Source organism: Pleurodeles waltl, chromosome 1_2, assembly GCF_031143425.1.
Source record: "Pleurodeles waltl isolate 20211129_DDA chromosome 1_2, aPleWal1.hap1.20221129, whole genome shotgun sequence".
Lineage (NCBI taxonomy): Eukaryota > Metazoa > Chordata > Amphibia > Caudata > Salamandridae > Pleurodeles > Pleurodeles waltl.
Genome location: NC_090437.1, coordinates 1,311,887,326 through 1,311,902,447, shown reverse-complemented (window position 1 = coordinate 1,311,902,447; position 15,122 = coordinate 1,311,887,326). Strand labels below are relative to the sequence as shown.

The window sequence follows — 15,122 nt, the reverse complement described above, 5'->3', positions numbered from 1 at the left end:
GTGGACCGACCCTAAGGGACGCTATGTCCTCGCCAAGCTGAAACTGGGTGCTTCCACGGACTGTGTTGGCTCTGTCTACGCTCCCACGGGCTCCAAACATTCGTTTTTCCTCTCTCTGAACCGCCTATTGACAGAGATCGGAGCCTCCCAATATTTACTCGGTGGGGACTGGAACCTAGCACAGGATGCTATCCTGGATCGATCAGGGGGCCTTGACGCAGACAACAACGCCGACCAGGCCCTCATTGGAGATATCCTTTCTGACCATGGTCTGCTGGATCATTGGCGCCTCTCCCATCCATCGGACCATGAATACACTTTTGTCTCACCAGTTGATGGGACCCAATCGAGACTAGATTACTTCCTCATTACCCACAGGCTGTTACATACGGTCAGGGAGTCCCAGATCTTATCAGCAGCATTGTCTGGCCACTCCCTGTTCTTAATAGCCCTGGAGCTGGGGGTGGCGTCCCCGGGACGTAAGCCCTGGAGGCTTCAGACTTCTAGATATAGGACACTGAGGGGGAAGGAGCAACTCAGATCCCACGTTGCCACTTATTTATTAAACAACAAGGGCTCGGTCTCCTCACCCAATTGGTGTGGGCTGCAGTGAAGGTGACGATACGGGGACAACTCATGAGGGACGCTGCCATTGCTGATGCCCAGAGGCATGACAACCAAAGAGCACTGGAAGACTGTATAGCTCAGACTACCCGTGAATACACCCTAACTCCCTCCCTTATCATCTGTCGCCACCTGGAATGGGCCAAAATGGAGCTTAATTCCCTCTTTGCATCACAAGCGGAATACGCGCTCCAGCGACTGAAAGGTCGCACTATGAGCATGGAGAGAAGGCAGGGAGATTATTAGCCGCTCAGCTACGCCAAAGGGAGCGGGCGTTGGCCATCCCGGCCTTGCATGGCACTGATGGCAAGTGTATTACACACCCCCAAGTGATCGCGAACAAATTTGGTCGCTTTTACCAAACCCTCTACACCCCCGAAACAGTGAAAGATCAGGGTAAGTTGACCACCTTCTTTGAGAAGGCAAACCTGCCTAGACTCTCAGAGGCTGGCAGGGCTTTATTGGATGGAGGCATCAGTAAAGAAGAGATCCAACAAGCGATAGCCAGACTTCCTTACCACAAAGCCCCGGAGAGGATGGATTCTCAACAGAATTCTATAAATAGACTGGGGCGGCTACAATCAACGCCCTATATGAGGCCTTCCGTGGGGCAGATCACTCGGGCTCTCTACACCCCCTCTGCAACAAAGCCTCTATAATAGTATTACCCAAACCTGGTAAGGACCCCTTCCTTTGTGGCAGCTACCGCCCAATACCCCTCCTCAACGGAGACGTCAAAATATTGGCAGGAATTCTAGCGGCCCGCCTTTAGAAGGTAATCCCCTCTCTCATACATCATACGCAGGTAGGCTTTGTATCCGGATGATCTTCTAGGAATCACCTACGTACCTAGCTACACACTCTCTGGGCGACATGAGACTCCCGGGAGGAGGCCCTTGCTCTCTCCCTGGACGCTGAAAAGGCATTTGATCGTATAGAGTGGTGGTACCTCTTTGAAACTCTAAAACAATTTGGCCTTGGGACTAGCTTTATCAACAAGGTGCGTTTGTTATATGACTCACCAACAGCACAGGTCAACTGCGGCGGGTTTCTATCTAACACTTTTTCCATCAGGAGAGGGACCCCTCAGGGTTGCCCCTTATCGCCACTACTATTTTTGTTACCCTTAGAACCCCTGGCGGCAGTGATCCGTAGATCGAGTCTTACAACCGGAGTGCCCATACCAGGCGGTAGTTCCATCATTTACCTTTATGCCGATGATATCTTACTAATGCTCACCGACCTTGCTAGGTCCCTACCGGCACTCCGAACCATCTTAACTGATTTTGAACTCCTCTCGGGTTCCATGATTAACTGGGACACGAGCAAGGCGTTTCCCTTGTCCCTTGTGACAGTAAGCGCGTCGGTGCAGGGTCTTCTGGTCAAGTGGAAGCAGTTGCGTCTACAATATCTGGGCATCCACATCAACAGAGGATTGGAGAATATGGTGGCTGATAACCTGGACCCGCTGTTAGCCAGCTTGAAAAGAGATTTCGATAAATGGGCACATTTGGGTCTTTCTAGGTGGGGCAGAGCGCGACCGGTGCGCATGGTGATACTGCTGAGATTGCTTAATGTCCTGGGCATGCTGCCTGTACAGATCCCCTTGACTCTCCTTAGAGAGGCAGACTGTCGCATCCGAGCCTTTGTCTAGGGGACACTACACCCCCGATTACCCAGGACTACACTTCTCGCCCGACTGGGATGCGGGGGGTTGGGTCTTCCCTCCGTGGAACACTATGACCTTGCGTTGCACCTCTTACAACTGACCTTCCTTCTTCCAGGAGTACAGGATCCGCCACTGTGAGTGGAGATGGAGCGGACACTCTTGCACACCGTACCGGGCCTCAATGTGCTCTACAACTCAGGACGTTCGCCCTCTCAGCCGTTTAACCCCATGATTAGAGCCATGCAGAACTCCTGGCGGCAAGCGCACCGCCTATTGGGGGTGGATCCTCTGATTCACGACCGTGCCCCGATTTGGGGCAACACAGCTCTCAGGATAGGGGGAAATACTATTGTTTGGGAGGAGTGGCGATCGAAGGGCCTCTTGCGAATTGATCAACTTCTAACTGATGGCCAACTAAAATCTTTTGCAGCTCTCCGAGAGGAATTTGACCTCCCCGCCCTTCACTCGTGGCGTTTTCTGCAACTCAAACACTGTCTTGGGAGACTCTTGGGGACTCCTCCCTGGCGGCTTCCCCAATCCCCAGTGCTTCACTACCTGGAACCTGGGGCCTTTTCGGAGGAGCCATTTCTGGAATGCATGCCATATTGAACCGTCATATATTCTCCCTCCCCCTTTTGGTCTCTCTCAAGGACAAGTGCCAGACACGTCTTTCGATAGAATATGAGTTAGAAGACTGGGCAGATCTGATTGAGGCAAGAGATCCTGGGGCTCGAGAGACTTGCTTAAAATTCAGTCTCTTCAAGACCCTGCACAACTGGTACTGGACCCCTCAGAAACTGTGGTCTGCGGGGTTACTACCCGACGCCTCCTGTTGGCGGTGCCCTCACGCATGCTGCGACCTACCTCACATCCTGCATGATTGCCCCGTTATCCAACCTTTCTGGCGATCGGTGGGGTGCACCCTTAGGGAAACATTATCTCTGCCAGCCTCCCTCACCCCTTCCCTCTTATTGTTGCACGATACCAGTGACCTGCGTGACCTGTCCCGACCACAGCAACGTTTGCTACACAAAGCACTAGCCATGGCCAAATTATGTATCCTCAGACATTGGCGCTCGGACACTGCCCCTACCCATGGGGAATGGATTACTGCAATGTATCAAACTGCCTCTCATGAACGGATTATCTATAGCCTGCAGGAAAGGGTAGAGGTCTTCCTTCAGACGTGGGCCGCCTTCCTCTCAACACTGCTAGATTGAGCGCTCCATTACATTATAGTCGGCTTGCTCCGAGGTGCATTGCAGCGATTCCTCCAACTCGGGAGCCACACACATACATGTGCAAATCCCACTGCACCCGCTATAAAAGAATATAGTGTACTGTAACATAATTTGTGAATATATATACCCGCAGTATTTATACACATGGCCGCGTAAGGGCTTAGCCTTACCTCATCACAGGCAGCCTCCACATCTCCTCCCCCCACCCCCCTTCTCTCCCCAACCCTTTTTTTATTTTTCCCACAATCCCCCCCTCAGTCACTTTTCCTTTTCACTTTTCTCTCTCCTTTTTCACTTTATTATCCCCTTCTCACACTCGTCTTCACTCTACCACTTCCCTCCCTCTTCTTAACTGTGGACCACGTATAGACGAGTACTCTTGCTTCCTGCTACCCCCTCGTTCTTAGCTCCTCCCCTCCCCCTCTTTCTCATGTTCTCCCTTACCTCGACTGCATCATGCATTACCCTTTATAACTCACCCACGACACACTATAAGACCACCGTGGCCTTTATCCTTTGCTTAGCGCTCCCCTTCTCTTCCCCCTCTCCGCCCTCGAACTTCTCCCCGTCTTTCCATCATTCTGGTTCTCTCACTTGCACCCCTCTCCCTCCCCCCTCCCCTGTCCCCGATCCCCTGCGCGTCCCCTGCCGACTCTTCCTTCCTTTCTTCCTTCCCCTCCCCCTCTTTCTTTCTCCTGTTGATTTCTTATATCCTTCCTTCTACCTTCTTGGCTCTTTTACTTGCCGCTGGATCACGACCCCAACTCCCGCAAACCCATGGTATGGTGCTAATATCCCCACAAAACGCATGTGCAGAACCTCCCTATTGCCCATCCCTGCACTTATAGGCTCAGAGACCCTTGGAGGGCTGGATCACCACTCCACAATATGACTACTTCTTAGTATGTTCCGGTCCTGTTAAATTCATTTGGGCATAGACAAAACACAACGGAGCCTCATGTGGTTCTGAGACGGGTCAATTGACAGCATCCCCGCTTCCTGGAGACTCTGCACCACATTCAGGTTGAACGCGAGGTGGAGCTAGGGAAACACCGCGCAAAGCATTAGGGCTCATCGCACCTGCTACCTCAAGGAGACTCTGATCTGTTACAGGCCATGTTGGATTCTTTGCCTGATGGAAGGCTCATATGTCTCTGTACTTTGTGATTTTACATCTCTGAACTGCTGTATTTGTACTGCCAATCTTGTATAATTTGCATGGTGGAAGAACTATGTAATGTCTTGTTGGTTTTCTAAATAAAAAATTACAACACAAAAAGTCCCTGCCTGACATGGGTTACATTTTCATCAACTTTAATAAATGCCTAAGATTAGGCAAGTTCTTGTGTTCCGTTTTGTTTGTCACTGGCATTTGAATATCGTGCAATCTGCTTTTTGTGTGACCTGCACGATGCCTTTTGATAAGCTAAAACATTGTACACTTTTAAAGAATGTTCTTTAAAGATTCAAACACAACACAACAGGGCACACTGAAGTCTGGAATGCCACATTGAGATCCTAAGGCCACACAATTTGATCTAATGGGGAATATTTATGTTCATTAATGTTTGTATTTTAGCCCAAACGCTGTTCCCATGCAGTATGTGTCATTTTAATAAAATTATCCATATGCCATGATTAAACACATGGATGATTGTCTGCATGTAGACATGTGGACTGGAGGACACACCTCAGTACACTGGTCGCTCACATTTGCATCAGTTAGGTTTCCACAAAAACAACATTTTTAGCACGTGAGTGGTTAATGACATCATGGACACTCAGCTTGTAGTACATATGGCACCTCACAATGGTTTTGCTGTCAAGCAATGCCACAATTTAGATGTCCACACAACACTACATATTTTTCACAGCAAATGCACTTATTAGTGTTCTTTAAAAAAACACCCTAGTAGGAAGAATATCTTAAAGGCCCTTGAAGGTTGACTTTGCCTGTTCTAATGATATGTACTTGCATTTCTATAGGATTTCTGCTAGTACTTAGTTAGAAGGGTGTGGGTTTGTAATGCGCCTGTCTGGAGTTTTGGAATAATGAGTGCTCTTCTAATGTGGGCATGTACACTAAAGTATATGAGTGGCCTTACTGGAGCTTTTCGGATTCTTTGAAGACTTCGGAGTGGGAAGAGCTGGGTCCCTAGTCACACAGTGACAGCAACATATAGTCATGTGAAAGGAAGTATTGTGACCTATGCAAGGCAGGATTAAGCCACAGACTGGCAGTAACACTACATGATTCCATTCATTTCAAAACTCAAACATTTGATTGAAAGGGACAGAGGGTGTCACTGCAGGGTGGCCTGCTTTAGTGCTGGGGCGCCGGTACGTCAGCCTTTGCGGGCACCCCTTCAAATGACTTCCTTCTCCACGGATTCCCTCACTACCATCCTCCAACAGCGCCCCTTATCTCACCAGATCCCATGTACCAAATGGATTTAATTTGTTTTATAGCGCTATTCATACCACTGTCAGGGTGTCTGAGCACTTTTCGTCACACACATTATACAGAGACAATGAATCACATATGTAAATCACTCTATAGGAAATATTACATAAGGCATTGAGTATTACAAAGGGTAGGAGTCACATGTCAGTGATACTACTAGACAGTATATTTTAGGAATGTTCAGTCTGGAGATGCACAAACCAAGGCCCATCGTTATATGTTTTGATGCAAAACTGCGTAAACGCAGTTTTGCGTCAAAAAGTATTGCGCCAGCTTGCGTCATTCCAGAGCGTGAGCCGGGTGCCAAAATTATGGAATACTGCAAGCCGGTGCAAAGGGTGGGCTAGCGTAAAAAAAATGACGTTAGCCGGGTGGGGGTTGGGGTGGCGGTATGGGAGAAGGGGGTTTTGCACCAAAAAATGACGTTAGGCTGGTTAGAAGCAAAAAGAATGCCTCTAACCAGCCTAGCATCATTTTCTGACGCAAGACAGGAGTCATGCCCACCACCCCAATGGCCAGCACAGTGGACCAGTGTCCCCTGGACATGGCCATTGCACCCTGTGCAATGCAGGGGGCCCCAAGTTGGGCCCCCGATGGCACTTTAACATAAAAACAAATACTTACTATACTTACGCTACTTACCTGGGATGGGGTCCCCCATCATCCCGTGTCCCTCTGGTGTGGGCGTTCCTGGGGCTTGAGGAGGGCACCTGTGGACCCATTCCATGGTGTTCAATCATGAAATGGGTCCACAGGTCCCCTAATGCCTGGCCTGACCCAGGCGTTAAATAATGGTGCAAAGCAAGTAATAAAAAGACAAAGCAGTAACCAAATGAGCTATCCACTTTCGACCCCATGTCTGTGATCTGCATGTTGAATGTTCTTTGTAGCAGGCACTTTATCCCTCTGCACTACCTAATAACGAGTCAAAGCCGTCACTAGACAAAGCTCTGCTCTCTTTCCAGCAGGGACATTAATCAGTAGAATTATCTTGACTTTATATTGTTGCCTGAAAACTTCTGGACACACAAGGATTCTATCCAGCAGGAGATTTTAAAACCACACGTTATACACAGAGCACCCCCCCCAATAACTCAGTGCCAGGGGCGGCTGCACCGGTTGCACCACCCTTAAGCCGGACCTGCCTGCAGGCAGTTGATGCTTTTACTAATGCACAGCAGCCTGCAGTCCTTGGTAGTTAATACAGCACTGTTGAGTAAGTGATGAGAGGGTGATGGTGTACTGAAGCCAATCCATGGGTGACTAGTTAGGCCAGTCCTGGCTCTTTTCTTAGAATTCTGACTTGTAGTCTTATTTAACCCATTATTAAACCAGGGCCACATGCCTCAGAAAACTAAGAAAAACCAGGGCTGGTCTAGCTAGTCATGCATCGACCTGGGAAACATGATAGCCTTGAGTCCATGGGCAATTATGGAGCCGGGCTCCCAATTGCTCAACTCTGCTTCCTCAAACTAGTGTATTAACAGTTTCTTTGGGGGCTGCAATGCTCATTCAGATCACCTAATGTCCATACTGCAAGCTCTGTTCTACCAGGGTTGTGCTACATCATGTTTTTTTAGCAAGCATCAGAAACGTAATCTGTCTGTTCTCTGATCAAAAGAAATGATCACACACTGCGCAGCAAGTTCCAGTGCCTGTTGATGAGTAAACGCTGCCACACTTATAGGACTGCTTAAAGGCAAAATTATTTCCAGCACATTGGTATACGTATGTTGGCAAACAACACACAACTTAAAGATGCCACCCACTATGGCCATAAATAGATAGGATCAGATTTATCAGTGTTTAACACAGTACAGCAAAACAACTCATGGCGCTATGTCAAATGGGGAGGACAGGAGTGGACCATGCTTACTAACATCTTGTATTCTGCTCCCTCGCTGCGCTCGCGCACTATGTGCTGCCACCGCCAACGCAGGCACCAGCGAGCCACGGTGCAGGGGGCCTGTACTGCAGGCAGGATTGTTTTCATACAGGAAGGGACACAATCCTGCACAAAAATAATCCTTGGAGGCTTTTTCCTCGTTCTACATGTGCTGCAGTCTGCTCCTAAAGTCTGCCACAGTAACATCAAAACTGCCCACAAGATTTCGATCATCCAACAAATAAACCAATCAAACAATTAATCCAAGGCACTTTACAAGGCCTTGAAGGAATTTACTAATCCACAGACCTGTAAACTGCTCCCAATTGAATCACAATCTTTATGTGATTCTTTAGCGCATTACCTTGATCAGATAATTAGCCTTATTTATGCTATTTACTCAAACCACCCACAAACCGTGACAACCTGGAACCTTTCCCTCTTTCTCTACACTACACAAATCATGTGGGAGTAACCAACGTTTCACCATTTTCCCTGAAACAACTTACTAAGAGCCTTAAGGTAAAATCGAGCTCGCTTTCAGATGCTTGCCTTCCTAGAACACTGGCTCTGCTCGCAGAACTATTGTCACCTGCCATTTGTTTTTTATTTAATCTATCACTTACAACTGGGAGTTTCCCTCTGAAGTGGAAGGAAACAGTAGTAAGACCCATTAAAAAAAGGACCATCTCTCACCGGCCAACTTATCCAACTACAGGCTTATCTCACTTCTCCGGTCACTAAGTAAAGTCTTACAAGGGCTCATAAACAACCAACTGACTTCCTATCTTGAGCAAAACAGTATTCTATACCCCTCGCAATCAGGCTTTCGTTTGGCACAAAGTACAGAAACTGCCTTAATGGAGGTGCCTGACTATATCAGAGGAGCTCTTCATGCCGGCAATACAGCAGTGTTGATGTTACCTGATCTTTCTGCCGCATTTGATACGTGTCACATCCCAGGTTACTACTGAGACTTCAGGATTGTGGCATCAAGGGGCTGGCCCTAAAATGGCTTCAGGATTATTTAAGTAATGGATCACAGATTGTCTCTCTTGATCCTTTTGAATCAGTATACAAACGGATTGACAAAGGTGTACTGCAAGGCTCCCGCCTAAGCACTACGCTTTTTAATATCCACATGACCTCTCTACCAAAAATTGTTAGAACTTTTGGATTGGAGATCCATTCTTATGCTGACGATACACAGTTGGTGATTTCTTTTACCAAAGACCCCTCTATCACCAATCAGTGCCTTAAATCTAGCATGGAAGTTATTGCTGCCCGGATGCCCCTTAACTGTCTTTAACAGCTTTGGGCAGGCGACTGGTGGCAGCTGATTTGGGCCCTCTGCCTGCCCCCAAACAGGTGCTGAAAAATCTTGGTGTTAGTTTGGACCATAAACTTGCTATGAAGGAGCAGATCTCAATGACTACAGCACCTATTTTGACACCCTGAAAGCCCTTCTGTTTTTACCAGCATCATCTAGAAAACCCTTAGTACAAAGGCTAATACGTAGTCGATTTGACTCCTGTAATGCTTTTCAAGCTTCTGCAAATGACAGCCTCTTGGCAAAACTTCAAGCAGTCCAAAATACCCCCGCCAGGCTTATCTGCAATACGCCAGCAGGCACGGTTTCCTCACCGCTTCTCAAATCGTTACATTGGTTACCGATGAGGAAACGCATCATTTTTAAACTTTGCTGTTTTACTCACAAAGCCCTCATGGGACTAGGGGCCAGATGTAGCAATGTCCGATTTTGCGAATCGGAAATTGCGAGTCAGAGAGACTCGCAATTTCCGAGTCGCAAAATCGGATGCAGAACGGTGTCTCAGACACCGTCTGCGACTCGCTATGGGGTCGCAAAGACCCACCTCATTAATATTAATGAGGTCGGTCGCATTTTGCGACCCCATAGGGATTCCCTGCACTCACAGGGATGGTGGCCTGCTGGAGACAGCAGACCTCCATGTCTGTGACTGCTTTTTAAATAAAGCAGTTTTTTTTTTTTGTATTGCAGCCCGTTTTCCTTAAAGGAAAACGAGTTGCAATATCAAAAAAATAACTAAACCATTTGGTTTCGTTTTTTCAGAGTAGGCAGTGGTCCATTGGACCACTGCCTGCTCTGAAAAAAACATTTATAGCAACACTCACAAAGGGGAAGGGGTCCCCTGGGGACCCCTTCCCTTTTGCGAATGGGTTACCACCAGTGTGACACTGGTGGTAACTGCGAATTGCTTTGCGACTGCGTTCGCAGTCACAAAGCAATTTAGCATTGCGGTGCGAGTCGCAAATAGGAAGGGGACACCCCTTCCTATTTGCGAGTCGCATTCACATTTTGCAAGGCGGTACCGACTCGCAAAATGTGAATGAGCATCGCGATGCGCGTTTTGCATGGCGCAAACTGTGATTTTCGCAGTTTGCGCCATGCAAAACGCTACCTACAACTGGCCCTAGGTCCCTCTTACCTTGTACAGAAAACCTATACCTTACTGCCTGGCTAGACTCATGAGATCCAGTGACGAAGCATCACTCACGATTCCTAGGAGAAAGAAATTCAAAGCAGGTGGTAGAGCCTTGTCCTAGCCGGCCTCTGTCTAATGGAGCAAACTGCCACATGAAATTCACACTTGTCCTGACCATCCCTCCTTCAGAAAGATGCTTAAGACGATATTGTTCTAAGGTCAGTTGATCTTTCTGCTTGCCTATCAGCGCCAAAATACCCTTTTTGGAGTGATTTGAGCGCTATAACATGTACATTTAACATAACAGAATGACATTGAACTGCTTACATTACACTGCTGAAGAAAGGGGAATATGTTTTTTCTGCCTGTGGCAGGCAATTCAAATGGCTAACTTCCCTGAGTTGTGGTCATTTGAAGAGTATGATGATATTCATCTTCTGCAGTCCACATGTACCCCCCCACACCTCCCTGCGTTGTTGTAACATTGCAGTGTTTTTGTCAATAGTGCAGCACTGTTTAGCTGCTCAGAGAATCACACAATCACATGGAGATGAAACACACGAGTTCAGACTGGAAGAGGCCAATTTTGAAATTCCTTTACTTCTTGTTTTAGTAACAGCCTTGTTTTTCAGAGTAAGCCATATCACCAGTGACATGCTTCTAAGAACTCACTGGTGAGCAGGGCAGTGCAATTCAATGAAATGCATCTCTCAGTGAGGACGTCCAATAACCTTCTTACATGTTTATTTGACTTGAGTGAGCCGTTTTGCCCAAGGATGTTTTAAAAATGTCCATGTTTAGGATGTAGGTAGAAGCAACAATTGACTTTGCATTTTTAAAGATTGTGACACTGTATAGAAGCTTGCATGTATTTCAGACGTTCCTACATTTGGTGTTTGCAGTTTGTTGGGTAACTTGACAGGTAAAACAAATTCTCATTTGTCAGTAGTTCATGCAGTTGTGTTTTTATTTGCATCTTGGTGTTTGCCATTCGGATATTGTATGCACGATATTGTGCACATGCACAACCGTTTAAGAATACATAGCAAACATAATATATATACATAGAAAGCTGTGGCCAATAAGTCACACTTTTTAGATTGCCGCCAAAGCCACGTTAGCTTTGTGATCAGCCTCAAGCAATGAAAAACAAACTAAAAATACCTAGAGGTGCTCCGAGTCACCCCTCGTAATCCACTGGCCTGTTTACCTGTCATTCACATTTACTTACACCCACCTCAGCATCTACTATGGGGAAATAGGTCTACTTCAGTGATTGGGTTTTTTACAAAGTGCATCTCAACCGTTTTCCACATCACATGCGCACATCAGCCTAAAAAGAAAGGCCCATTGGTGCCTCAGCTGAAGGATCAATTCTTAACTTTCCATTTAATATCTTTTTAGTACGCCTTTGAGACAGACATCAAACAGTAATAAGAGTAATGTTTTTTTTCCCCCAAAAAATGCACATGTAATATGCATATATACAGGGGCGTTTAGTCAGAGGGCTTCGCCCATTGGCCTGTTAATTTGTCATTTACAGTTTGATGTCACCTATCACAACATCAGCCTGGTGCAAACTTTCTTCATTAACCTTCTATTTGAGCGACTGCACACACCCTGTGCACTTCACACATTCACCTACAAATATATCTTTCCTTATGGAGAAACAGCTAGTTTAAAGTGTGCTATTTGGGTTATTTTTTTACTCACATGAAATACTGGCTATATATTTTGCCCGCATTCCGGGTGCCTAATTTGTTTTCCATCAACTTTTTAAAGTTACAGAGTGTCTAAGTGACATTTTAGCTGCCTGAGAGCTCAATGATGGCTTATAGAGGGATTTATTCTTGCCTTCTTCACAACTAGTAATAATAATAAAAAGCATTGTACAAATACATTAACCATCTCACAGTCCAGGCCAGGCCTACTGGCTTTGCCAACACTTGTTTTCTTTGTGCTTATTCTTTTAACACATCTGTGCTAAATTTGGAAAGAGGAGCCATGGTTGAGAGACCCATAGTTCTGCCAAACCAGGTGCATATTTTTCAAATAGGCAAAATATTATTAACCATCCATAAACTTTCTGTTGTGTGCTAACCAACTCGAGTGACACGTCAGAGACATATTCCTATCGCTTTTCGAAGCAGAAAAACCTATCACCCCCTCTGGCTCCAAAGCCTGCCTCCGCCCCTGACCTTGGCCACCGAAAGCTTCTGGGACCCTAAGTTTACCTAGAGCATCTTTGAAAAAGTCACTACATGTTTTTAACTCAAATTCTCCCCTCTTCACCAGAACGTGAAATATCCACAGTTAATTTTCACACGTCTTATTTGTAGGTTATTGGAAAGCGTAAGTGGGTTTACACCCCTGCACCAAATACTGATTTCTAGGGGTCTTTGAACGAAAGAGAACACGTCCACTTGCAGACCTGACGATGCCAGGGCGTGCCCACCCACCTACCTCCGTCCATCCTTCTGCCAGGCTCGGGGCAAGTGAGTCTGACAGTCATGGGCCGTCCTCGTGCTGTCTCGTCTCCGTTACTGCAGGCGCTGCGGTCCCAGGCACTTTCCCTTATGCTACATCTTATTGGCACGCGCTTCTTTTTATATCCGCGATGTATGGCGCAGGGTTTACGAAGCAGAGGGTTGTGCCTGTTTACTATGCGTCATGCCTTGGAGGGCATTGGCACCGACTTAAGAACCTCTGTGATATACAAAGCAATCACCAGGAATGCAGATGTGTTTCCTGGTAGGAACAAACTGTTCAAATGTGCTACTTATTTCAGCGATTTATGGTTATCGAGAAGATAGCGCGCGCCCTCTTATTCAAGGGAGCTGCTGAGAGATTTGCAGGTTGTGTCTCTGCATTTGGATACACTTTTGGCGCAGCAATGAAGGGCCCATGGGGAGCGGAGACCCAGTCTAGTCTCTCCACGGCATCCTTTGTGACAGGGAAGCAGCACAGGACAGGGACTGGTGTGGATGGAAGCATGTGAGGCATTTAGGGGTGGGGTATATATAGCGAGGTAGAGGAGGGGTCAGCCTCTTTCGTGCGAAAGCCGATCACACTGTAGGAAGTCGGTGTAGGAGGCTGGACTGGCTTGTAGTGAGTACCAAGGGGTACTTGCACCTTGCACCAGGCCCAGTTATCCCTTATTAGTGTATAGGGTGTCTAGCAGCTTAGGCTGATAGATAATGGTAGCTTAGCAGAGCAGCTTAGGCTGAACTAGGAGACGTGTGAAGCTACTACAGTACCACTTAGTGTCATATGCACAATATCATAAGAAAACACAATACACAGTTATACTAAAAATAAAGGTACTTTATTTTTATGACAATATGCCAAAGTATCTTAGAGTGTACCCTCAGTGAGAGGATAGGAAATATACACAAGATATATATACACAATAGCAAAAATATGCAGTATAGTCTTAGAAAACAGTGCAAACAATGTATAGTTACAATAGGATGCAATGGGGAAACATAGGGATAGGGGCAACACAAACCATATACTCCAAAAGTGGAATGCGAACCACGAATGGACCCCAAACCTATGTGACCTTGTAGAGGGTCGCTGGGACTATTAGAAAATAGTGAGAGTTAGAAAAATAACCCTCCCCAAGACCCTGAAAAGTGAGTGCAAAGTGCACTAAAGTTCCCTTAAGGACAAAAGAGTCGTGTTAGAGGAATAATGCAGGAAAGACACAAACCAGCAATGCAACAACTGTGGATTTCCAATCTAGGGTACCTGTGGAACAAGGGGACCAAGTCCAAAAGTCACAAGCAAGTCGGAGATGGGCAGATGCCCAGGAAATGCCAGCTGCGGGTGCAAAGAAGCTTCGACTGGACAGAAGAAGCTGAGGTTTCTGCAGGAACGAAAAGGGCTAGAGACTTCCCCTTTGGTGGACGGATCCCTCTTGCCTTGGAGAGTCGTGTAAAAGTGTTTTCCCGCCGAAAGAACGCCAACAAGCCTTGCTAGCTGCAAATTGTGCGTTTGCCGTTTTTGGACGCTGCTGGGGCCCAGGAGGGACCAGGAGGTCGCAAATTGGACCTGAAGAGAGAGGGGACGTCGAGCAAGACAAAGAGCCCTCACTGAAGCAGGTAGCACCAGGAGAAGTGCCAGAAACAGGCACTACAAGGATGCGTGAAACGGTGCTCGCCGAAGTTGCACAAAGGAGTCCCACGTCGCCGGAGACCAACTTAGAAAATCGTGCAATGCAGGTTAGAGTGCCGTGGACCCAGGCTTGGCTGTGCACGAAGGATTTCCGCCGGAAGTGCACAGGGGCCGGAGTAGCTGCAAAGTCGCGGTTCCCAGCAATGCAGCCCAGCGAGGTGAGGCAAGGACTTACCTCCACCAAACTTGGGCTGAAGAGTCACTGGACTGTGGGGGTCACTTGGACAGCGTCGCTGGATTCGAGGGACCTCGCTCGTCGTGCTGAGAGGAGACCCAAGGGACTGGTAATGCAGCTTTTTGGTGCCTGCGGTTGCAGGGGGAAGATTCCGTCGACCCACGGGAAATTTCTTCGGAGCTTCTGGTGCAGAGAGGAGGCAGGCTACCCCCACAGCATGCACAAGCAGGAAAACAGTCGAGAAGGCGGCAGGATCAGCGTTACAGAGTTGCAGTAGTCGTCTTTGCTACTATGTTGCAGGTTTGCAGGCTTCCAGCGCGGTCAGCGGTCGTTTCCTTATCAGAAGGTGAAGAGAGAGATGCAGAGGAACTCAGATGAGCTCTTGCATTCGTTATCTAAAGTTTCCCCAGAGACAGAGACCCT

General features: G+C 47.3%; 1 protein-coding gene across 1 annotated transcript in view; it reads right to left on the bottom strand.

Moving 5' to 3' along the window:
- The window catches only part of LOC138250906 (long-chain-fatty-acid--CoA ligase ACSBG2-like), a 306,186-nt gene extending 293,266 nt beyond the window's left edge, over window positions 1–12,920 (bottom strand). Inside the window, exon 1 of the mRNA XM_069205604.1 lies at window positions 12,812–12,920. Coding sequence (XP_069061705.1) covers window positions 12,812–12,860 — 49 coding nt within the window. The 5' untranslated portion in view covers window positions 12,861–12,920. The remainder of the gene's footprint in view (window positions 1–12,811) is intronic.
- Between the last annotated feature and the right edge of the window lie 2,202 nt (window positions 12,921–15,122).